A 25,626-nucleotide genomic window follows, 5' to 3' on the forward strand; every position below is an offset into this window, starting at 1 on the left:
GGGTTGTATTTGTCTGATATTTACATGTGTTTGATCATTAATGTAAGGAAACCATTCATACAAGTAAGAATTTGACAAGGGGGCTAATGCTTTTCCACGAGCCACAGCTTTGCTCCAATTGAGTTAAAACTCCAATAACAATTACTATGGCGTCTTTAATCCAGGGGCGGAGTGGCAATCGGGTAATTCCACACAGCTCCCGAACAGCCCAAGATTATTCAGGGTTTATTTATGATTATTTTTAAATAAGTGCTAATTATATAACAGGTATTTTCAAATGGCGGACATTGCATCATCACACGGCTGTTTTTATTCCCACATACGCGGCTGACACAGGCTGTATATACTAAGTACTGTACCGTACCTCTTAGTGTAATCACATGAATGAACCAATTAAGTTGTTTGTTTACCAGATGAGATTTGCAGTATTGAAGACACGGCGCTGCATTGCTCTGCCGAAGTTTCTTAAAGTTGACTCAGGGGTTTTTAAGTATGTTTCCTATTCTTCCAGAAGTTAGTTAATAACCGTTGTGTTTCATATGCTGCAAGACTGTAACTTTTTTATAACAGAAAAAGTCATACGATACTAAATGGTTCTAATATTTTATTTAAACAAAACATGAAACAACCAATAATATTTTAATATAACCACAATAATAAAAAAGAAACAAAACATTCAATTATGCAACCTTTAGCGTAAACACCAACAAACAACAAACGTGTTACTTTATTAACAGCTCAAAAAATAATAATTGGGGTCTTAAGTTATGCATGGTCACTACACCATTTATTAATTCACACTTAAATGCACTTAAAACACATTTTATTGTTCATAAATATATATCATATTAATGAGACATATGGTTCACCTTGTGCCTACACAGAAAAGAAATAGTCAATGATTTTGAATCCTCGAAGGACATTAAGGCACACATTGCTCATATAGTTTAGTCATGCTTTTATACTGTAGTTCCAAAAATGTATGCAAGAGCTACATTGAAATCCATTGTCAGCTAAATAAGGAATATTAAGCCAATGTGCATGCTTCATAAGATAGGTAACATACAAAAGAAAAGGTTAATATGAGAACAGGAGAGAGCACTACATCTGGTCTGGGAGCACTACTACCTGCCTCTGTTTCTATGGTAAAGTGCATAATATTTCTCTATTGGGTGGAATATCACTGCAAGTTAAAGTCTGAAAAATGAAACCTAGACAATAATATCACCAAAGATAAAATCCTTTGGTTTCCACAAATCAATTATTGCCGATTAGAAGTAACAGTCCTGCCAGGTCCTCATTTAAATGACCAAAATGAGTAAAACTGAGGCGGTAGCATACTTAAATTATCCTTCTGCTCATGTACACATCAAATCTGCAGTGCAAGAAGTTAAAGACTAAATTGCTTAGGAGTATTGTATTTTTGTTTAAATTCAGCAGGTAAGCATACCATTGTTTAAATGTGATATCGTATCTGCACCGTACAACAACAATAAAAACTTTATATTGTATTTGGAATGTGGTTTTATATGCTCATGCCAAGAAGAAAACTTGGTCCTTGGTTGTGGGATGTTGAATGATTGTCTGTGAATATATGTCATGGTCTGGGCATGACAAAACAGGCACTATAGGGTGACAAGTGTAATGAAGCGTAGTACAAAAAGCAGAAATAAAAATAACAACAACAAGAACAGTATATTGGGGAAGACAATTTGAAAGGCTTAGCAAAATGCGTAGTATAAGCATAAGGCATATTGTCAAATTTGTGTTTATACAAAAGAATATGATACATAACATTCAGTATAAATGAACAATGAGAATAAAGAACAAGAAAAAAAAAAATTGTTCACATGCTCCGCTATGGTCATTTCCACCCTTAGTCAGTTCTCCCCATAAACAAATCACCAAAATGATACAAAAGCGTCATATAAAAATGTTGCACTTTGGGTTAGAATCATTTCAGTAAAATCTGTGTCTGCTGCTGTCTGTCATCTTCACTACAAGTAAGGCACCAACAATTCAGTTTCTGTGGTCTGACAGCACAAACGAAACAAAGTGATGACGCATGACAGTTGTTATTGTCGCATTAGTTTGTCCATGCATGAATGAAACATCACTTTCACACTCCAAATGAAGATTGTCATTTGTCAATTAAGGCAAGAGTTGCCCTCGATATCACTTCCCGTTTGTACAGATAATATTACATATATACTTACATAATTATAATAGATATTCAAACTTTGCCGGGCAGTCAATGTAAATCTGCAGCAAGTCTTTGAGGAAGTAGGTACTGATAGCAACACTGGACAGATGGGAGATCCTGCTCGTGGTGGCTCTTCTTCATCTTATTGTTCTTCTCTCATTTGTATTGTTTTTTGTTGATAGTTGTGTGCGTGTTGCTGCTGCTGCTGCTGCTGCTGCTGCACAAGCCTCGATCAATGATCTATGCATGAGTGTGAACGGAAATGCTCGAAAGGTCATTCCTGATGATCTCGTTAACTGTGGAAACAAAAAGGTACCAGGTCATTTTTCTAAAATCACACCCAAGCACCTGAGTGAATACGAAACAGTAAAACGTGTTATTGCTGGAGGTTAATTAGTCACTATTATAAATCACTTCTTAAATTACATCCCTCAGAAAACTCTGACTCAATCAAAGAACAAATTGTGTCCTTTTTATTTTAAATTGTGTCCGGATTATCAGACTTGATCAGCAAGGAGATTAGTTGACATTATGGACGGAAATGCTGATTAATGTAACAATGATGCTGTGGCTTGGTATTAGGCCACTTTTCGTATCCAACCGACTGCTGACAGCCCCAAGTGATCATATTTGTATGTTAGTTGGTAATTCCTATTATTTGCCATCAAGTTTTGAGGATTTGTAATATTATGAGAGAAAAATCATTATTGAGAGTAAAAAAATAACCATAATTCAAGAGAAAAGTTGTAATAGTGCATTAATGTAGACATGCATTTAAATGAGCTGATCTTGTCTAGTTACACTAATTGATTGATATAAGTGATTACCATCCAAGTCAGGAGATCGGACTTGGGCACACCTGATCTATGTCTATATAAAGCTAAGCTTTGCATACTCTTCCAATAGAGTAACGAGAACATTCCCCAAAACTTTTCATTCAAATGCTTCAAATAACAAGATGATGTCTTACACAACATGACTCAACAAGCTTGTTGTACATACACAATGCCGAACATCACTTTGGCAAAAAAAAAAAAAAAAAAGACATCAAATGGTGGTATTCGGAAATACCACAAACCTGGAATCCAAACAATCTATTGTCCTTGAAAAGTCATATCGGCCCCATACACACATCTCTTTACACAAGTCATCCTTGTGTCTTTCCTGTGCTTGCGCCTTTCCCACAGTCGGGCAGGCGCAGATCAGCCTACTGCTTTTATCTGCTTTGTATTCTTTGGCAAAACGGAGGGAAGTGACCGAGAAGATGGCGAGGACCTCGAGTCCTGCAACTCAATGCAAACAAGAAGCTCCCCACTTATAAAGCCGATTGCGATAAAGCTTACTGATGTAGACGGAGACAGACGGGGTCTAACAGTGAGGAGTCATGACAGGAAGTCCACCCACCTTAAGGCAGTGTGTTATTACAAGATACTGTTTGGTGACACGCTGATTTGGTCAAGGGCGTCCTCTGAAGAAGAAACCAATGCAACTAAAGGTGAGAGGTGAGACACTCAGTGGACAATTCAAGAGGCACAAGCGCACTATTTAGTGAGATCAATAAATTAGCTGAATTTGATAAGACAATATTGAGCGATATTATACCCGCGTTTGCATTATAATATTGTATTCTGCCACAACAAAATTTCCTGAAAAGTGTTTCAAATACTTGGTCCTCGTCACGAATCAAATGAAAATAGAAAGATTGTACCCTTTAAAACAGGCCACAAACACACGTTGTATGGGGCTCACCTCCCGAAACAGGAGGAACTCCCATTGGAAAAACACAACCTGTGCCAACACTACAGACTGTTTTGAACTCTATTTGGCTCAACAGGCATTTACACGCTTAAGGTTATTTTTAGCTCAGCCACTGCGGCACCTGAAGGAAGTGTGCACATATTTAACTATGAAACCATCATTTTTTTTTTAATATCACATCTCTGGAGCTTAGGTGAGCAATAGCTCCAGGTAGTTCTGAAGTGCAAAGGGAAAACCCAAAAGCTTAGTAGTTTAGAAAGAAAAGCCACAAAAACCTTTGATACTGCTTTTGAAAAAAGAAACAATCACATCCTTCCTTCATACAAACAATTCTGAAACTGCAGTGGTGCTGCCATGATCAACTCATACTTTCCACTGGCATAGTTGATCATGTTCCATTCTGAGAAAACGGCTGCTAAAGTGATACAAAATGTATAAGTTTCCCATTTTGTTTTTTGTTTTACGTACACGGTGTCAGAGTGAGGACTACAGAAGCAGGATGTGGTCAGATTCCACCCCAAACAACAATACCAAAGACACTATCTTTAGCGCCTCAATGTGGTAGATTGTTAGAAAAAATGAGAAGTGGCTCCCTCATAAATGCAAAGATATTGCAAATGTTCTCAAAAAAAAATCTTTTTTTGGCATCAGTAAAACAAAACAAGAAGATAAAGTCAGGTATGTGTCATGGCAGACAAGTGAGAGAATTTCATTTTGGAATCAATCTCACCTTCTCTGAAGTGACTAGATAACCTCAAATATGCGGCATTAAGGAACGCAGTCAGACATGCTTGGGAACATTTTGTTCAACGTGGAGACTGGCTGCAAAATGTCATTTGGCTTCATGAGGAGCACGGACAGGTGGAATGCTTTCAAATTAGGGCTATTTTACAAATGAACACATTACATGTTTGAACTAATTAATCGTGTCATCTCAGTGGACAGCTGGACAAACACATTTGGTTTGGCTGTTTTTTCTTACTTAGTTCGGTAGCTCAGTAATCATGGAAAGCTGTAACTGAGAGGATACACTCCCATGAATAAACAAAAACAGTGGGAAAATGAACTGCATTATTCCCCTGGTGAGAAAAGAAAAACATGTCGCATTAGACTGACTCAAACATTAGTGACATTTTTCATTAGTAGCTGAGTCTTTGCAATCAGTGGACCATAAAACCAACCTGCCATGACCTGCAGTACGTATATTGACACGGCTTGGGCAGCTGAGAGATCTATTTAATAATATGAGACACACAAATATGAATGTACTTTACAGACATGTGAATTCTATTGAATGTTCGAATGGGTAAATGATCCTGACACATATTCAAATGAATGTCAAACACAGCTTCACGAACCAGCATTTAGATGAAGGCATGCAGAACAAAAATAGCCCTCCCTAAAAGATGAAAAAAAAAAAACATACACGAGGCTGCGTAGGTGGGACTTTGTTGCTTCGGGTCCTAATAAAATAATATAATCTAGACGGGTCAATAAGTTAGTACATCTATCAGACACCACCACTTGACAACAGCCACTTTATTTTGTGCATTTTCCCAGAGAAACACAACTGGAAAATGTGAAGGTGTCCAGACTGATGCAGTCACTGACATAATTGATCCAATTTTTCAGTGAACACCGATATATTAGCTGTGATTTTTAAAAATGTCATATGCTGATTGACTAAGTTGCCACTTCTGTATCCATCCATCTTCGATCATCTGAGATTCAAACACAGAACCTCCCAACTGTGAGGATAAAGTGTGAGATGGGCTGCTCTTCTATAATTCAGCCTAAAATGGAAAAAAAAAACAGAATGTAACGGAGATATTCCTTGGCCATTGCTTCTAACATGATCCTTTTATTCCTGCCCAAAGCTAACGGCAGATGGACCCAAGGCTGAGATCCAAAACTGGAATCAGGCAAGTACATTTTAAATTCAAACTGTAACTGATGTAATATATTACAGCATAAATAATCCAACATTGAGTATGAAGCCATAATGGGTTCATTTTTAAGATGCCCTGTGACGTCTTTGGCGAGATTGTTAGTAAGGAGTGTTGTGCACAGTAACATCAGGGCTTCTTATGAAATCCATGGAAGATACCCTGTGGTCTAGAGGCTCCATAGCCACTCTGCGTTTTGAGCAGGTGAAACCTGATCTTCAGCTAAATCAGTTGTGACTGGCAATGAGCCGGCGGAGAGTGACGCCACCTTCCATCAGCTTCTGAGCTGACTTTAGAAAGCGGGACCTCTGACCTAAAGGCTGTAACAGAGGTTTCCTGCCAGGGACTTCTGTTCTCACATTTAGTCCCAGGACACCAAAGGGGAGCAGGGCATTTTCCTGAACTTTAATCACTTTCACTACACGAATAAAGTTTCAGCTGTTGGGGTCACAGACCTTCATGCTTTATAGCGAAGGGTGATGTTTCCTATGCTTTCTCAACACTCGCGTATTCGCACATCAGCCTTGTGAGAAAGAGGAGGTAGCTTCCTTCTATTGTGGCATCCAGCTCTCGCTGCATGTGAGGAAGTGTGCCTGTGTCATAGAATCTGGGTAATACAGTATAAACAATACTCACAAGAGTCAAAAGGGACTGGTAAGACCAAGTTAAACCTCAATTGAACTTCATGTGGAATTGATTTGGTGGGGAAGCCAAACTAAAGGTCCAACTTGCTGGAGAGAGACAATTGAATTTCCTGCTACATATTACTTTTGTTTCCCCACTATATCAAATCTTCTCTTGGCCTCAGCAGAAACACTTAATGGACAATTTGCTGCCTCCCACACACACATACACACACACGGCTCAAATCGCTGGGCGGAGAGCCTCTGAAAACGTCACTTATCCTATGCCGATAACAAAAGCATGAAAAACGAAAATGGGGTCAAGGGTCAGAAGATGAAAATAAAGTAAAAATGTAAAAAAAAGAAATGAAATAAAAGACATCAGACGAAACAGACAGACATACTGTAAGTATATATACAAAAACTAAATTGAAAAAGACAAAATATTTCATGAACGTACTATCATGATAAAAAGCCTCAAGAATCAACCTTTGGGCCTAATGATGCGGTGATATATAGAAAGAAGGGAGTTTATTTCCAGAGCTACGCGAAATGTTAAATTCTGGACTCTCGTGTTGTGGAAAGACTCAATTTACCGCAAGTACAGACAACAGAGGATGGCGGTATCCCCCCCAAAAAAGTCCTAATGCTTACGTATTGTGACATTTCGGGGACAAACAGGCTCAGACCACAGTAGGTGAAGAAACATTCCACCAAAAAAGTTTTTTTTTTTTAATAAACTTTTCTCCACATTTTTATGTCTCTGTACACACAAATAAAACACATGGCTGTCAAGCACATGCTAAAGGGAAAGATAGTTCTAGGAATCCTAAATGTGGGACCAATTTTGCCAATCAGAAACCAACTGGCTAATGACATACCAAATTAAAAAAAAGAAAAAAAAAACAATAAATAGAAAAGAATAAACAGAATAAAGTACGTGCCAAGCACATCTGCCTCAGAGTCAGTCAGAAGTTTTGTTTTTTAAACTCGACCAGGGTCTTTTTGAGTTTTTTGTTTGTTTGTTGGTTTTCTCTGGGTAGTCCCATTTCCATTCACATTCCAAAAACATGCATGCAAATGAAGACGTTTCATTTGGCCACACAGAGTAAAGCTTGTTCAAAGTTGCTTTTAAAACGTTTCGTGTAAACGCAGAATTTTTTCAAGAAACGTGGGTGACCTCAAACGATGCTGAAATGCTGTAGTACATATGCTAGGCCTGAAGTGGCGCAGTAACACTGCCCCAGGACGTCACCCAAAACAGAGAATACGAAGCCCGTGCGATGTACTGGCAGGGAATGTGAAGCGAGCAGGTAACATTTGTGCGGACTGATGATGAGCTACAACTTCTTCAGAACTAAAGCCCAGATCACCACCAAGGTAGAGAACATCCACCATTGTTGTTTTAAATGTTGGCGGTGTTCGCGCATGCTCATCTGAGAACTGGGACTACCAGGTCATTGTTTCAGGAAAGATGTGTATGTGTTGTACACTAGGAAACGTGAGGGAAGCGTTTTGAGATGCATCCACTTTGGGACCTAGTTGTAAAAATGATTGTTTTCGGGCAAAACGTTTTTTGACAAAAAGTCAAAATGATTAAAGGAAAAATTTTTGCGGGTACACTCTATGCGTTTCCTTGTGGACGGGGCCTAAATTGCCCAGGGAGGCCAATGTGAGTGCGAATGGGTGTTTGTCTAAATGTGCCCTTTGATTGACTGGTGACAAGTTCAGGGTGAAGAAGCCAAGTAAAATCTAACTGTGGAAAATATGCGTAGGTGTTCACTGAAAATTTTCAAAAATAACAAAAGAAAAATGTGATCCGTGTTTAGCAATATCCCAAATTAGATTATCTAAAAAGCTTCATATAAATTTCCACCTCTGGTGTGCTTGTTTTGGCTGCAGTGGTGTGTAACCTTTGTCTTTGATCATGCACTCAACTGATGAGCCTCTCCCTGTCTCACATCCCTCTTTGTCTCATAGCATCACTTCCCTCTCTTCCTCCTCATCGTCTCATTTCCTCCAAGACCCAGGAGGCTACGGGTGTGCCCGTGAGAGGGTGGTCCCCAGGGACGATAAGGAAGAGGTGTTTACATGGTGGCTGCTGCTTTCCATGCTGACCATGAAATCACAGAGCAGTTACTTTCAGGCTGCTTGGCAAAGAACAGTTTGGGCAACAGTAAATGCTAGCATGGAAAAATACCTATTGTTACAACTGCCACAATACAAATGTGTACATATCAACAATAACAATATTTTCCGATAATATATGTGGCCCGCTCTGGCTAAAGCTACCTGTGCATCAGAAGACTTGATTTGGAAAAGACCCTTGGGATCTTACACCTGCTCACATTGAAAGACAAGCTATAAAATTGTTAGTCACAACCTCGTCTCAGACTAAGATTTTACAAAGACTGTGAATTTTAAAGCGTCACTATTTATAAGATTAAAACTGGATTCTTTCTGCATTTTTTCCCCACCATGCACATTTTCCCCATTATGCTCAGTCACATTTTTACCATGTTTCCACTTTGGTTTTGGTGATTGTTTACAAAGCTTCCTGTTTCCGATTTTGTTCAGGCTCATCTATTGGTTTTTGGTTGTCACGTAACCACAATGACTGAAAAGTTTTCATGGACACATAGTGAAAAAACAATTGATCTAAAACAGTTGGGATTACCACCTTACACTAAAGCCTGTACTTGCCAAGCCTGTTACTCGCCAACCTTTGTTGCTCAGAAAGAGTAATTGCCCATGGCCCGAATGTTGATTTTTCATCATAGTACAGTACGTTCAAGGTTGCAAACGGTCACAAAGACGTTTGCCAGACTTTCGGAAACAGTTTTAATGGTCGCCAAGACATTTTGAACATGTTCAAAATTTCACTGCGGCAAGAAAATTTTTTCGCAAACCTTTGGAACCTTTTAGGAACCCTGACAAAAATCAACATTCGCTACATGCACAAACAGTCACGAAACAGTGAGACACTAGCTTAAACAATCGAGATGATGGGAAAGTGCTGTGACTCCAGTAAAACTCTCAAACTTTTTTTCTGACAGAGTTTTTAGTCTGAGTCTGTGTACATCGTTAGATTTAAGCCTTGCATAAAGAGTCCTCATGTCGCAAGGGTCAGTTTTGACAATTGTAAAAAATTTATTGGATGGTTAAAAATGTCAATTTTGAGATTTCTCCAAAAATGCCCTCCTTAACCCTATCACACTGCGCTGCGACTGCTTGTGTGTTTGTGCATTTAGCAAATGTTTTTTCATCCTAAAATGTTGCATACACTATTTGCAACAAGAAAAACAGTGTGCACATTGGAACACACTAATATCCCTGGTAGTTTGTGTTGCTTTTGGAATGGAAAAACACAATTGTTTCAAAACTCATAAAAGGCCACAAACAATAATAAAACCAAACGTTGGCTGTTGATGAATCAGGAGATGAATTGGAAGCTTAATGGGCTCTTCAAAGCTGTTTTTGGTTGAAGCTGCACCATTCAACAGTTCTAAATATAGTCAATGTGAGCACAAAGCCTTCAGGCTTCTGTGCGAAAGCAAAAAACTGCCAGGAAAAGCTTACTAGAACATTTAACTCTATTTAGGGTTAATCAGAGGAATTTTAAATGGTGGCAGTTGCGTGCTGATCCCCATTTAACATAATTGTGAATGTGATAGGTTAAATGTTGGATTTACAATAACAAAAAAATAAAATTTGTGTCATACTGCTGTCTTTCTGACCTCACAGTAGAATATTATTAAAATGATCTTTTGAGAAATCATCCCTCTCTGGTCCCATCATTCATTCATTCATTCATTCATTCATTCATTATCTATACCGCTTATCCTCACAAGGGTAGATTTAATAGTGATTTTCAATGGGTGTATTGATAGGCCAGGAAAACTTTCGTTTTCATTGCCTTGTCAGGTAAGTTGATCACCTCTCCTCTATTTTTAATTGATTGTGTATTCCAAAAAAATACACCATCAAAGCGGTGACAGTTTATGTATGGCAACTTTACAACATGAATACCCCATGCTAACAACTTAAAGAAACACTGTGTAATCTTCACTTTTCATTGATTATGGCAACGCCACTTGGACAAAAGCGGTAGTGTTTTGAGTGAAGTCAACCACATTTCCCATGAGCGCCAGCGGCGCAGAACATACGGAACTGTCGTGAAATCCTGAGCTCACTAGCCTGCAATTGGACTGAATTGCATTTCTGTTTCAAGTGGCTGTGTCTATGATATATTTCGATAATATAGTGAATTTCATTGTGTCTAAACAATATAATATAACAATTATATTATAATATAATATTCGTCTTTGTAACGAATTAGGAAAGGGGGGAAGTGACATATGCCTTAAATGAGTCAGCACATTTGTAGTTTTTTTTTTGTTTGTGGTTTCCTTCTCAAAGTTGCCTAGTGCCAATAAAAGCGATACAGACCTCAAGCCATGACAAAGTGCCATTCAAGCAATTGTAAGTTGATGTTTCATCGGAAGAGTTATGAAAATATTTTATTAAGGTTGAATATTTACGCAGTGTTGCTTTAACAGCCTTGGCTAACATCGGCTTGTACACGGTGCACATTGGACATACAGCTGCATGTTGCGTGCAATTTCGTGAGGGGTGTAGCATTGGTCAGGGATGCCAGAGTAGGGTGGGGTAGTGAAATCAGGCTACATTCAAACATCTAAAGCTACATCTTGCTAGCAGCTTGAACATCGCAGATTGCACCTTTAGTTTTGAACAAAGCCACATCTCCAGTTATACACTTGTACAACGGCATTATCTCAGCTGTTTCTCAGCTGTATTTTTACTGTCCTTCTCAAATCTTATTATTATATATTGAGTTGTACAGGTTATAGGTCACATTAAAGCTGGAAAAGTTTTTGAAATAGTTTATCTTGGTTTCAGATTATTTTATATCACAAAAAATTGGCATTTGAAAGTGGTGTGTAAACTTGTTATATACACTGTACAGAGGGAAGCACATGACTGTTGGATTGAGGAATGACAGAGACGAATTAAAGGTTTTTGTAAGGTTCTTTATGAACAGGTTCCTGATTAAATCACTCAACCATCTTATAAACTTACTATGACATATTCAGAATCAGAAACGTATGCTCCTGTGGAGTCTGACGGAGAATACGAGCGTACTGAAACAATCATACTTCAGCCAGTTTTCCTCGTCTGAGTGAGACCTTGGATGTGTGACGGAAAAGAGGATGATTTGTAGATGTATTTGTGCATTTGCTTGAGCGTCTTTAAATCACCTGTCGCATGTTAGTTGTGAGCTGGGATTTTGAAGTTGTTTTCTTTTATTCATACACAGAGAAATCGTGTTCTCCCTGTCCAACAAGGTTAACCTCAGTGCACACTTTATTGTTTACTATCCATCATAGACAGGCAGCTTAGACTGATGTTAGCTGTGGCAGTGTGTAACAAAAGTGTTGACTTTGGTTAATATTTCTTAAATATATAAAGAATCTCTATGACAAGAGCTATTTTTCTCCTACTTGCATTGGTTGGTTTTTGGTCCAGTTTGTTGTGATTTGTATCACCACCTTTCACAAGGATTTCAAATGATTTTGGCAAAACTAGAACATTCTCTTCCACACACAAGCAGTCAAAAGTCACAGAAAAGACACACATTATTACTCTGAGGGTAACTAAATCTTAAGCTCCTGCTGGGCGCACAAACATGGCTTCAATTTTTAAACAGCTCTTGGGATGTGGCTAGATATGCTGAACTGTTGTCTGATTAATGCTCCGTGCACTGAACTTGAAAGCTGCCCTACGACCTTAAAGCCTAAATTGCAGAGGACACAGAGTGGGGCGATTCCTCGGGGCACATTCGTAACTTTTTCCAAGACTCTGAACTTTTTTTTTTCTATTCAAATATTCTAGCCATGTCCTCCTTAAAAACATCCACAAGACATAGCTCTACATTGAATCCTGACAAAATGTAATCCATCTGTTGGCTAGATGGTTAACATAAATGAAAGGTGAGTATATGGTGACATGTACCGTACTTTCATGAGTAAAATCCACTACTTTTTTCTCTCTTTTTAACCCCACAGCTTCTAATGTGACGCTGAATTAGATTTTTTTTTTTTAAATGTATTTTTACGGACAAGCTTAAAGCTGCCAGTAGATTTACCCATCGTCTCGTCTTATCTGACTAATGAAATTATCGAACACATCACAGTGAACTGATGAAACTGTCTGAGTCTGCCCCCTCATACTGAATATTCATCAGACATTTGCTGTTGGAGTGAGCGCACGTGAGGGAGGGACAAATGCGGAAGGAGAGAGAAATGCAGAAGCTGTGTAGGAGCCAATATAGAGAGTATATAGTATAAAGAACAGAATGGTTAATGAGCATAGGGAATGAGTGCCATAAATACAGCCATCTTTGCAATGCGATCCCCATCTCTCTGTTATTTGTTTGGTGATCGACACCCACCGTCGCTGGCAACAGACGAGAGGACAGCACGTCCGGCCATGGAGTGACATCCCCTCACGGACTTGTATATAAGTCCGTGCATCCCCTGCTTCTCCCCAACACATCACAAACTGGTTTCCAAAGGCTTCATTGTTGCGTGGTGAAGCTTGTCTGAATTTGCCTCATGTGAGAAACGGAGAAACGAGAAACCGAGAAAGGTTCTGGGACACTACTGTTCAACTAGCTAACTAAACACAATAAAAATCTCCCTAAAAGTATGATATGATACAATGCCAGTTAACCATAACACACAAAGATATTATTATATACACCCGTAGTGTTAATCACCAGAATGCGACTGATTGGCAAGCAGTTCAGGGTGTAGACTTATTTTCGCCTAAAATCAGCTGGGATAGGCTCCAGTTTACCTATGGCCCTGAACAGGATAAACAGTGTAGAAATTGAGTGGATGGAGAATCATTTCTGTCCTTCAGTGTTAAATACAATTTGTGCATTTTTGAAGTGAATCCCTTCTTCAGAATAAAAATGTTTTGTGAGCATGAAATTATTTCCCTATTCGCTAGAAGGTTGCTTTGAAAGCAGCTGAGATTGGTCAAATACATTCAGGAGAGTCCAGGGACCTGTTGAGATTAATAGCTGCAGTGGGTAACATACCAACAGTAGGACAATTGCATTTCAGTGGTTATGATCATTCCCTCCTCAAAAATAAATATTTTCACCCACTGCTTTGTAGGTCCCTATGCTGCAAAGAAATTAGTTGCGATCTTTAACTTTGCTGCTGTTTATCGCTCTTAGATTTCTTCAGGCACAAAGTTTTGAGTGTGTGCGGCACATGTGTATGTGTCAGGCAGTTGGAGAAGCTGCCAGGGAAAAATCACCAAGATCTCAACCAACTTTCTTCCACCTCAGTTTTTCCCCTCTTCCACTCAGTCTGCTTGTCTGTGTCTATGTCTCACGTCTTTATATGACTGACCTGCTTCTTCTCATGCTCTTTGAATATTCCTGGATGTGAGGATATGATGAAATTCCTCTGACCCCAAATTTTCCAGATTGCTATCTTTAATTCAGGGCCATCAGCACACTGAGTTTTAAACTTTGAAAAACTCAGTTTAAACATTTGAAACAGTTTTAGCAAGATCTGACAGCTTTACGGTTTTGAAAGTTGCACTTTTTGTTGATCCGTCAACTTGAATGTAGAGGGGTTCTTAATGGACTGTAACTCTATTGAAACTGCAATTGTAAATTTGTTTCAGACTACTGCAAAGTATTTCAGGTAAAGAAATCAATCATTTTACTTTTTATATTTAAAGTCATCAATACTACCTCCCCTCGTGTATTTTTTGCTACCTCCAGATTTCCACCTACTTCTTTTGGGGTGTTAGTATACTAATTCTGCCAAGTGTTGCAAACCCAAGAGCTTCCCCTATCTCCCACAGCTGAATCCCAACCTTCTACTGACATCCGCACAGTAGGACACTTTTTCACTGAGCGAACACAGTTCAGACAGAGGGGAGCTGTTATTAAGTAGTGTGGAATGGAGATCTGTTTCTGTTTACTGATACTGTAACTTACTTCCACAATAAAACCAATCATAAGCATTGCAATAAAATGGGGGAGAGGGGGAAAGCCATGCATCCAGAAATCCATTTTTTTCCCTGGGGCATAACGTATGTGTTCATTTCAGTTTTAGAGAATTTATACATGAAATTTAAAAGAGTACAATGTGCACTTCTGAACATTGAATTTGTGTCGCTGCAAGATAATGATGACTTTCTTGGGGCTCTGTGTATGAAACCTAAATGTGCAGAGGTTTGCTAGGATTTTTTCCATTCTGGACCGTATTTGCCAACTGCAGATATCCTCCATTAAAGGCTAATGTATGGTTTCTGTTGCTCTGCAGCATTTATGGCATTTTCAGCAAGCTCTCCAAAGAGGAACAGTGGTTAAACAGTAGTGGTAGAATGTGCTTTTCATAACAAATAAACCAGCTTAGTCTCTGTCATTCAGTCGTTACTCAAAGAAGGGTAGCAGTAGACCTACCACAAAAAATCTTCACTCTAAGTACGCAAAATCATAACTCGGGCACAGATAAGGAGCATAAAGCTTTCTTGGGAAAATACAGTAGACTGACTCCATGATCATCCTGTCATTGCAATCAACCACACTGACGTTTGTCATTCTCCGAGGTGGTGGCTGCATGATCACAGATACTGTGTACACAGATACATATCCCAGCCAAGCCACAGACCCTGTCTGAGTCCTGACCCGTTACGATCTGTGTGTCTCTGTGGCTTTTCAACTTGTGTTCTCTAAACCTCAGAATGTGAGCCACGTAAACCGACCCTCTAAACGGCTGTGTCAGGAGAAAGTGTATGAGATACGTCATGCATGATTAACTTAAGAAACAGAGCTTCAAATATTTTGTGCGGCTTGAATCAACAGCGTTCTTGAGTGAAGTCCAATTGTACTTTTCAAGCAATATTTCATACTCTATCTTAAGTGCGTTGCTCCTTTTCTACACAGCTTGGGTGAATTATAGGAAATAAGTTACACCTTCCTCCAGTAGCAAATCTGCCACATTGATGATGTTTTTACAGAACAAACACTAGTAATTGAAAATCTGAACCTACGGATCACATCTACAATTTATGAGTGTCACATCCCAGACTAATGGGAAAATCAATTTATTTGGATAATTTAGGTGTAGTTTTTTAGCAGACACATTCTTTGTTAGTGACTGTGGATATTATGACAGAGCAATTGAAACCAGACCAGATCCTCTGGTTCTTCAGCCAGGGCTGTGGTGCACACGCAGGCAAACGCCAGCCAGCACTATTGGGCAATGAATGGATTGATTTTACACGTTAATCTTTATGCATCAGATCAGGACTAATTGTGTCCAGATAGTTAAAAAAATGTCATATGTGTGATATGACCCCGTTGCCGCTTTCATATGTAACCACTTAGATTGAGTTATTTGTTCAACGTGCACACAATCCTGACAATAGTGTCAAATATGTCTTACGAAAAAAATATGCTGATCGCTACCAAGAATATAAAGGCTCTCATGTTCTGCCAGTGGTGATAAATGATGTAAGGGGAGACAGAGGGTAATCCAAAGGCCTTTCACTGAACTGAAGTGACATGGTGGCTCAACTCTCCAGCACATATATTCTTCATTTTCCTTTTTAAAAGTAACACAACTACTAAATTGTAAACTGAGTTTGAATTGACCTTCATGCGCTTGCTCCACAATTTTACGCGCACCCCTCTTAAGGTTATTATAGTTCACGAAAACCAATGAAATAAATTTTAATAACATTCACGTTAACGGACTAAAATGACCGATAACTAACCGAAAATACGTCTTAAAGTCTATAATCATAGCGAAAATTTCCTCTGTGATCTTTTTTAATCTTGCACTTGAAAAATACACATATTATGAAACTTAAACTAATACTAAAACTAATAAAACCTAAACCAAAATGCAGCATTTTCGGGAAAAAATAAAAACTGGCAAAGTCACTCTCGAAACTAAAAAAAAAAAAAAAAAAAAAAAAACTGGATTAAAAAAAAAAAAAAGCCAAAAGGACATAAAAACTAATTGTAATTAAAAATCCCAAACTATTATAACCTGGTTTAATTAAAAGCAACATTTTTGCATAATTGATCGCGATTAATCATATTTTTCAACAACAATTTTTTTAAGAAGCTTCGAACAGATATTTACTTGATTAACATCTTGGAATTGATGTGAAAAAAAAAAAAGTATATTAAAATTGAAAGACTATTCTAATACCTTTTTTGATCCTTGAATATGATTGTTTTGCTGTAAAATACAACAGTTCAACGATACACCAAAGATGTACTACCGAACTAGTATGGTATTTGAATTTGACTTTGCAAAGTGCGCAAATTATTTTGGATTTCTCCAATGAGCCACCGAGCAACTTTTTAAAGTAAAACTATGTAAAAGTCCGTCTTTGCTACAGTGACTCCCTCTAAGTTTGGCTGCAAAATGAGCAGAGGTCACAGCTGCCACAGGAAGTAAATAAAATTAAATTAACTGAGTTAAAACATTTTTAATGCTTTAGAAAATTTTAATTAATCTCCATAGTAAACGCTTTAACCCTATGAAGCCCTAGCAGCGCTACATTCAATATTGCTCTGCCCTTAACATTTCTTTGCATTTCTACATTCTAGTCCTAACATTCAGCCATCCATTTTCTATACCGCTTATTTAGTTAGTGGACTTTGGGTGAAAGGGAGACTACACACCTTGGACTAGTCGCTAGTCTATCGCAACGCACATGCAGAAGCAGAAACATTCACGCTCGCATTCACACTGTTACTGAGTGGGAACAGACATGGGCTGCGCCTGACTCAGCCTGGTGAACCATTACACTGCCAGTGACCAGTCCTTACCGATATTGTATATTTAGTGACCAGTCCTTGATGATATTCTATTGTTATTATTATTATTATTATTGAAAATGAATTCATCCATGCCTCCTCCCTCTGCAGTTAAGAAATAAAACAATTTCTCGCTAGTACTGTGTGTATGTATATATATATATATATATATATATATACATATATATATATATATATATATATATATATATATGAGAGAGAGAGAGAGAGAGAGAGAGAGAGAGAGAGAGAGAGAGAGAGAGAGAGAGAGAGAGAGAGAGAGAGAGAGAGAGAGACTGAGAGGAAATACAGACTATATGCATCAATGCAATGAGGCAAACATGACAATTAAATTTGTTGAAAATAAACATTAGTTTTATTTTGGTGTTTAGAGCTTCTCCCAAGTCTTCTGTCATGTTTAAGTTTGCCAGGAAAACAGTATTCTAATGAGAAGGCATCAATAACAACAGTAGTAAAATATCTACATCCTGTTTGTGGTCATAAATAATAAAAAAGCCATCACCATTTCTCTGGTACCTGTCAATATCACTTTGTCTAGAGGGCTGTGTTCTTGGCATTGCACTTAACCACAGACATTTTTTTTTTTTTGTTTGACAGACATTTATCCGGTCTTGACCTTCATAAAAGGGGACATAGGTTAAAAAGGTTGGGGGTCACTTGACCACTGAGTACCTCATCTTGCTGACTCCACTACTTAAAGACATACAAGAAGTATTAAAAACATACAGTATTCAAAGGAACTCTGCTTTAGTTAATCCCATTAGACACTTCCAACCTTGAATTAAATATACACCCTTCCCCCTAACTCTGTCTTTTCAGTCCTCCCCTCTGATCCTAAAGCCAGCCTTGCGGCACACTCCAATGTTATCGACTCAGCATGTTTTCAGCGTGGTGTGGACGCACTCTCAATCATCATTAAGGGTTTTGGAGAGTCCTGGGGTCTGGGAAACTTTCCAGAATGTGTAAAAGTTTCCATGAGGAAAGCCTCAGTTGCTTTCAGAATCATCAACGGTAGACGGAGATCCTCTACAAGAATAGAATGCCCCTTTTTGTTCCCGATGGGAAGGGGATTTGACAACATTTGGATTTTCAAGTTGAGAAAACAAGCCTGGTCGAGTTTCAAATGCAGTAAACCTGAATTGAAGAGGAAACAATCACGAGTAAAACTACCCTGAAACGCAAAGCAATCAGAGCACACATGTTAACTGTCAGAAATTGACTGAGGCTGCTATGTGTGTGTGTGTGTGTGTGTGTGAGTGTGTGTGTGAGTGTGAGTGTGTGTGTTTTGTTTTGTTTTGTTTTGGAGAATAAGGGTCCTCTGTGTCCCAGAGAGGCAGCTGGTACAAATCTGACCCTCTGATTAGCACTACTGTGCTGCATTCAGCTGCATTTCATGATATCACCAATCACTACAGCAGCTAATAAGACAGGGCACAGTGCAGTAGCCTCACAAGACCAAATACCAGGCCCAGTAGGCATGCTTCTTACAATACACACACGATCATGCACACCCCCACACACGCACCTACACATGTCAGTTAACAAAAATCCTCCTCGTAATATAATAATAATAATAATCGAGTTAATCACATCTTAAAAAATAATTGATCGTAATTAATTGCAATTCAAACAATCTCCAAAAGCTGCCATATTTTTCTGTAAATTGTTGTTGGAATGGAAAGATAAATTATTTAAATAAATGTTAAAAATACATTTTAAATTAAAATTATTATCATTCTTTCAGTAGTAGACTTTTATTCACTACAAAAACGCAAAAGGGCCTCAGAACAGTGACAGAAATATTTCAAATATGTGCAAACAAAGTGTGCGTGTGGGGCTGCGTGGGTGTGTGGGTGTGTGCGTGTGTGTGTGTGTATAATGTACAGATTGTAATATTCTTTTTATAGTTTATAGTTTTCCAAGTGGTCGCTGAAGGTCACAAAAATTTGATTGGCCCATATGACGGGTGAATATTATGCTGTGCTATGCTATAGGTGGTATCAGGTGGCATTCCTCCTTTAAAATGACTTTATCAACACAAAAAAAGACAGCCCTCTTCTCTATTCATCCTCAGTCGCTGAGGCAAACCAATTTATTCACATTTCTGAGATTTAAAGCTGCCCTCTTCTTTCGAATATATACTACGATATACTGTATATACACATACAGTATGTATAGATGTATAAATACATATACTGTATATGTACAGTATGTATATATATATATATATATATATATATATATATATGTATATTCGTCAAATATTTTGACGGTATCAATTACAAAATTGAATTACTGTCCGATAATGCGGTAAGTTTGATAGCACTAATCAGAGCTGGGCAGTCCGTTCCTTGGCCGGACTGGTCGGACCCTCCGGCCCGGCCGGATGCCTTTTTGGGGTGGGGGGGGCGTTTTGGGCGACACATTTAAAAAAATGGCTGGACTAAGCATGGCCGGAAATTGATTTTAGTCCGGCCCACTAATCGGCCCTCATGCGTTTGACGTGGTCGCGAGGCGGCCAAATTTCATCTCAGCCTACTCAGTGAAAGGCTTATTTTTAGGCTTCTTCCTACTCCCGCGTCAGCGCGAGCGACAACTGCCGCATTGATTCACGTGACCGACTCATTTTGCTGTTGGCGACAGGTCTGCAACACATGCCACACACCCATCAGGAATTGTTGCTGCTCTGATCAGTCCATTATGTCACATGTTGCGATGACATACAGTTTCCCACACGGAGAGGAGGGAGACGATGCAGCACGCAACTTTTTGCTTCTGCAAAAGCAAACTAGTTTGGCAATAAAATGAAATGCATAGTCTAGTCATCTCGGTCCCCTTTATGATTGTAGCAGGTACGATATCCATTGTTGTCGCTGTCTTTTTGAAGCGACGACCCCCGACTTGGAACTTAACTCAAAACAACTTGTGTCCGGGGGTATATTAAGCTGCGCGCAGCACTCAAGTATGACGCTGCCACATCAAGGTGGAGTTCATGCACTTCTTCTGGCGTGTTCTACTTCCGTAATACGCCGTAGGAAACCTGCTGTATACAGTGGTTTGCTGGTATGCTTTTATTTTGAAGGCCGTGAACGAAGGGAAGTGTGGAAAATAAATAACTTGTTGAATGCGACTTCTGGCCGTCTGTTGGACCCAAATAATTATACAATACGACAAAACCAACCCCGGGGCTCACAATGGAAGTAAGCACACGCAGTTGGGTAAGTAGTAAAGTACTAGTGACGCATTTTGAAGAGTGTCCACAGTGCGTTTGAGCTTCTGCCGTTAGCATCTCTCCCACGGCGGCGTCAATCACGGACACTTTTTTTTGGGGGGGGGGCGGAGGGCAGAACGGGGCGGGGGCCAACAATGTTTATGAATAAGGGCGGGGGGGCGCGGCCGGAAGGGTACCCATGTCAAGGGTGGAGGGTCGCGGCCGGCAAAAAAGGGTCAAGTGCCCAGCTCTGGCACTATTATATATATATATCCATCCATTATCTGTACCGCTTCTCCTCACAAGGGTCGCGGGGCGTGCTGGAGCCTATCCCAGCTGTCTTTGGGCAGTAGACGGGGGACACCCTGAACTGGTTGCCAGCCAATCGCAGGGCACACAGAGACAAACATCCGCACTCACAATCACACCTAGGGGCAATTTAGAGTATCCAATCAACTTACCATGCATGTTTTTGGAATGTGGGAGGAAACCGGAGTGCCCGGAGAAAACCCACACAGGCACGGGGAGAACATGCAAACTCCACACAGGGAGGCCGGAGCCGGGATCGAACCCACGACCTCTGAACTGTGAGGCGGACGTGCTAACCAGTCGACCACCGTGCCGCCTTATATATATATATATATATATATATATATATATATATATATATATATATATATATATAATATGCATATAATATGCATATACGTATTCATCATATGGCTGCGTGCGCCAAACCGTGAAGCCCGTACCAAGACGGTACGAGACGAATACAAAAACCGTTACACCCCTAATATATATTTATATATTTGTGGCGGCACGGTGGTCGACTGGTTAGTACTATATAAAAAATCTCTAAAATTTGCTGAAGGCCATTTTTTTAGGTAAAAGCAGTGATACGGAAACCGACAGTGGAGGTATCGCATTCAGACATGCTCACAAGTACAGCAGGTAAACAAAATCTACTTCGGAGATTGTGTATTGCAGTCAAGGGGTTTAAAGCTCAGACTCCCGCCGTCCTATCAGTGCTCCTTGTGGTACAGTAGCTCACTGTTGATAAGTTGAGTGATTTCTCAAGGGCTTTATAAAATCTAGTCCTGGCCAGAGAGACACATTTCCTTTGCCTGATGAGAGCTGGAGGCCTAAGCATTGGAGCGTGGGAGGCGCTGCACTCTTGGGGAAGATCAAGTGTGCGCCCATGGACTCCAAATCACCAGCCCCCAATTGCTGAGGAGCAACACAATGCTACATCCCTTGCGTTAAATCACTGCTGCTGAGGTGAGGTCATCCGCTTGTCTTCCTCTCTAATGGAGAGCTCAGCTCACTAACGCACAGCGGTAATGCATGGAGAAGGGAAGCAGGAGGCACTGTGAGCTACCTTCCAATCTTATTTATTTTAACTTAGGACTCATTTGAGGAGTTTGAGAGAGAAGTGGGAGCGGCAGATGCCTTTGGAGTATGCTGTTACCACCGCATACTTACCAGGACTCCAGGAGCTCACCGCAGAATGCATGAGCAGATGACAGGTGATGCAAAACGGTAGTATACTGAGGTTTTTCATGGCGCTTCTACACTGTCCTGGTTCAATCAATACACATTCCTGTGCGTCCCTAATGCAACTGTAATCACTGATAGAATACATTTGGCCACTGGGTGAAGAAAGATTGAGCCCACTAAGTGACAATGGATAAGTAGTGTGGAAGGGAAACTAGGTTACACAATTTTAACCTGGTATTTCAATGGACTTCTGGCGCATCTTAATTACTGGACATCTATGTAAAAGGATACCAATACAAAATCAAAAATAAAGCTGCAGTTTCACTTAATTTAATTATTCAGAATGAAATGAGAGCTTCAGTCTGTCATGTTGGTAACAGTGAGAACAACATTTATTTCAGGTGTTTTTAGGTGCGCTACGTGGATGCAAATATTAAAAAAAAACAAAAACAACTCTGGACACTGTTTTGCCTAAAGTCAGTCCCCACTTTGCAACAGTGGTTTGTCTGAATTCATATGTGCAATAATTAATGGATTAATCAACTACTAATTGATTATCAAATTAATCAACAACTATTTTGACAATCGATGAATCCTTTAGAGCCATTGTTTAGCTTGAAATTGTCCAAATCCTCAGATTTAAACCTCTCAACAGTACATATTCTCTGATTTCACTAGTCCTTTATTAAAGCATACTTATCTTTTATTTAAATTTGCAAACATCTGCTTTTTCTTTGGAAAACAACGATCAAGATTTTTCCCTATTTTCTGACATGTTCAAAACCCATGAAGTAACCGAATCTTAATCAATTTATTGAAAAAAAGTCAGTTTTTTTCTATTTCAAAAATAATTATTTGCAGCTAGAGTATGAATAAACTGTAATTGGCAGTTGAACCTGAAGCAGCCTCAGAAAACTTCAAACTAGTAGCCCTTTAATCAGTACCCTAGAAATAGCTCGCAGTTTCAAATACGTTGGTGAGTAAATCACTCCCTCTCGTGTGATATTGCATACTTGTTGATTTGCTTATGTTTGCATTAAACAATACTTAATAAAAAATAAAAATGGGTTAATAAACAGTAATCTGAAAAAAAATTGCAATAAACTTTAATGCACATTTTTTCATACATTTATTGGATTAATCGATGGAATAATCAATTCTAAAATATGAAATAGTGACAACCCTTGCTGAATTGTTGTGTGATATAAGTACTTTGTATTTCCAATCCAGCTTGCAAACTTTTTTATTTAAATTATTGTTTAATATCTCTCACATTGCTTCTTTGTCGAATAGGAATTATGTAAACAATCTCTGTCTGGACATCGTTTTTGGAACAGTGCAATTAAGTGTTAATGCATTCCATTAACTGGTTGAACAACTCAGATTTTGCGACATTACTGTAAGAAAACACATCCAAAAACAAGTGTGTAATAACTTAATAGAGCTGATTACAACATCCTTCTTTGTCTGCATTGGCTGTTTATGACGACAAATGGGACTCATCAAAACTGGCCAGATATGCTGACAACACGATTATAGTTCAGCAACAACAACTCCCCACTCCCCTGTTCCCCTCATGCTTACCTCACGCCTCTGTGAGTTTTTGACACACACAAGCATGCACACACACACACACACCCACACACACCTGATATACACACGCACACACACAAACTGCGAGAAACACGCACACACTAACGTTAACAGGAAGGGTGACGAGTCAAGAGTTCAACAGAGATCATTGGGTCCCCACCTGTATTACGATGCAGGGGCTTGTTACAATTTCAAATTGGCAAAATCCATTGAATGTACTATGAATACATATCATAACAACAAGTGGTGCCTCTGCTAACATAGATAACAGGTTGGTGACCCAAGAGACGAGCCATGGGATGGGCACAGGAGGCAATAAACTCGGCCATATGCTCCCTTGGGTGTGTCTGATCTCATTGCCGGGGTAGACCCATGACCCTTTAGTCTCCCTTGATGACGACAGCTGCATGGCCTGTACTCCAGAGGGAAAAGACGGGAAAAGAATGCCTCTGCCTCAGAGCTCCCGGCATCCCTTTCAAAAAACCAGGCGGGGATTAGGAAACCCCTGCCTATTGTTTTGCTTCCTTCATAATCATTTGTCGATATGTCAACAGTTTGGTTTGCCACGCGTGTGCCACTGTTTTTGTTCTGCTGGAACCTGGCTGACCCCAGATACTCTGTGATGTTTTGACAGATTGTTTCAAAATCCCATCAAGGCAATGTTGTGTTACGAACTAAAGCAACTACTTGGACAATACAAACAGGCCCACACGCTTATAAGAAAAGCAAATAAATTGTCTGGGACTGAAATTTAACTGTTAAATGTGTTTCTGTTTAGATTTCTGCTCACATAAGACAGGTGTGATGTAAATCTGCAGCCTGTATTATGTAACAACATTTTAAAGAGAGGTAAAGTAAGCTGTGGGGTGACAACTCTTGTTAGTTTATGATGAGCAACTTTAAACGAGATAAATGTTCTGAGTAAATAATCTACAGTATATTGTTCATATAATGTTAATGATAAACACTTTCCAATGCAGTTTGAGATCGTATTTTTAGTATCACGGAAACTCACCATCATCTAGGTACATCTGGTCCAGTTCTTGAGGTTCCTGTTTGACGGTTACGGCAGGCGGACTGGAATCCTCATGAAGCAGGCTGGGTGAATTCCCTCCAGCCTGGGCTGAGGTGGCTGCTGCCTGAGCCTGGCTGGGGCTGTAGGCTTGGATGAATGGACTCTCTGCAGGCCCACTGGGAGTAGAAGCATGGGAGGCTGGGGAGGATGAAGGGCTGCTATTGGCATAGACAGGGTGGAATCCATGCGTTCCCGGGCTGTTGAGGTGACTGGGACTACCCTGAGTTTGGAATATACCCAGGGGAGAGCCATGGTCAGGAGATGCTGGATGGGTAAGGATTGGCCTACCATTCTCCTGGAAGGTCGTCACCATCTGACCTGAAGGTGCTGCATGGGTCGGACTATTTGGGAGGCACTTGCTAAATGCCACAGGGGAGAGGTCATGCAGGGTTGGGCTGGAATTGGGGGACGATGATGGTATGGCGGCATTGAGAGAAGGGCAGGGAGGGTAGCCACCAGCCAGACAAGGATCATGATCAGCAACAGGCATGATGGGATTAAGTCTGGGATGACTGAAGTAGGGCTTTGAATGCATTGGCAGCACTGAAGTCCCCAAAGAATCATATTCATCACTGGGTTCTGTCTTTATCATCGGCACTGAAGGGTGGAAAGTAGAAAGAAAGACGGACATATTAAAAAAAAATGCGCAGTGGGGTCCACGTGGCTCAATGCTTGCATGAGGGAGAATGACTGAATCAATGAACATGCACACTTGTGGCGGCTATGACGCTGATAATCCAAACAAACAACCAGTGACTGTCTTAGTGTTTCACCGAGAAACTCTCGGCATTCTGTCATGAAAAAACAAAAAGCC

The 25,626-nt window shown here is 39.7% G+C and overlaps 1 protein-coding gene across 1 annotated transcript in view; it reads right to left on the minus strand.

Moving 5' to 3' along the window:
- Positions 1 to 703: 703 nt before the first annotated feature.
- LOC147144099 (nuclear factor of activated T-cells, cytoplasmic 1-like) overlaps positions 704 to 25,626 on the minus strand; it is a 66,807-nt gene continuing 41,884 nt past the window's right edge. The window contains exons 10-11 of the mRNA XM_086038122.1: positions 24,753 to 25,409; positions 704 to 2,499 (exon numbers count right to left, since the gene is read on the minus strand). Coding sequence (XP_085894248.1) covers positions 2,444 to 2,499; positions 24,753 to 25,409 — 713 coding nt within the window. The 3' untranslated portion in view covers positions 704 to 2,443. The remainder of the gene's footprint in view (positions 2,500 to 24,752; positions 25,410 to 25,626) is intronic.

This window comes from Filicampus tigris, chromosome 8 (assembly GCF_054856515.1).
Source record: "Filicampus tigris isolate MCC_2025a chromosome 8, RoL_Ftig_1.0, whole genome shotgun sequence".
Taxonomy (NCBI): Eukaryota; Metazoa; Chordata; class Actinopteri; order Syngnathiformes; family Syngnathidae; genus Filicampus; species Filicampus tigris.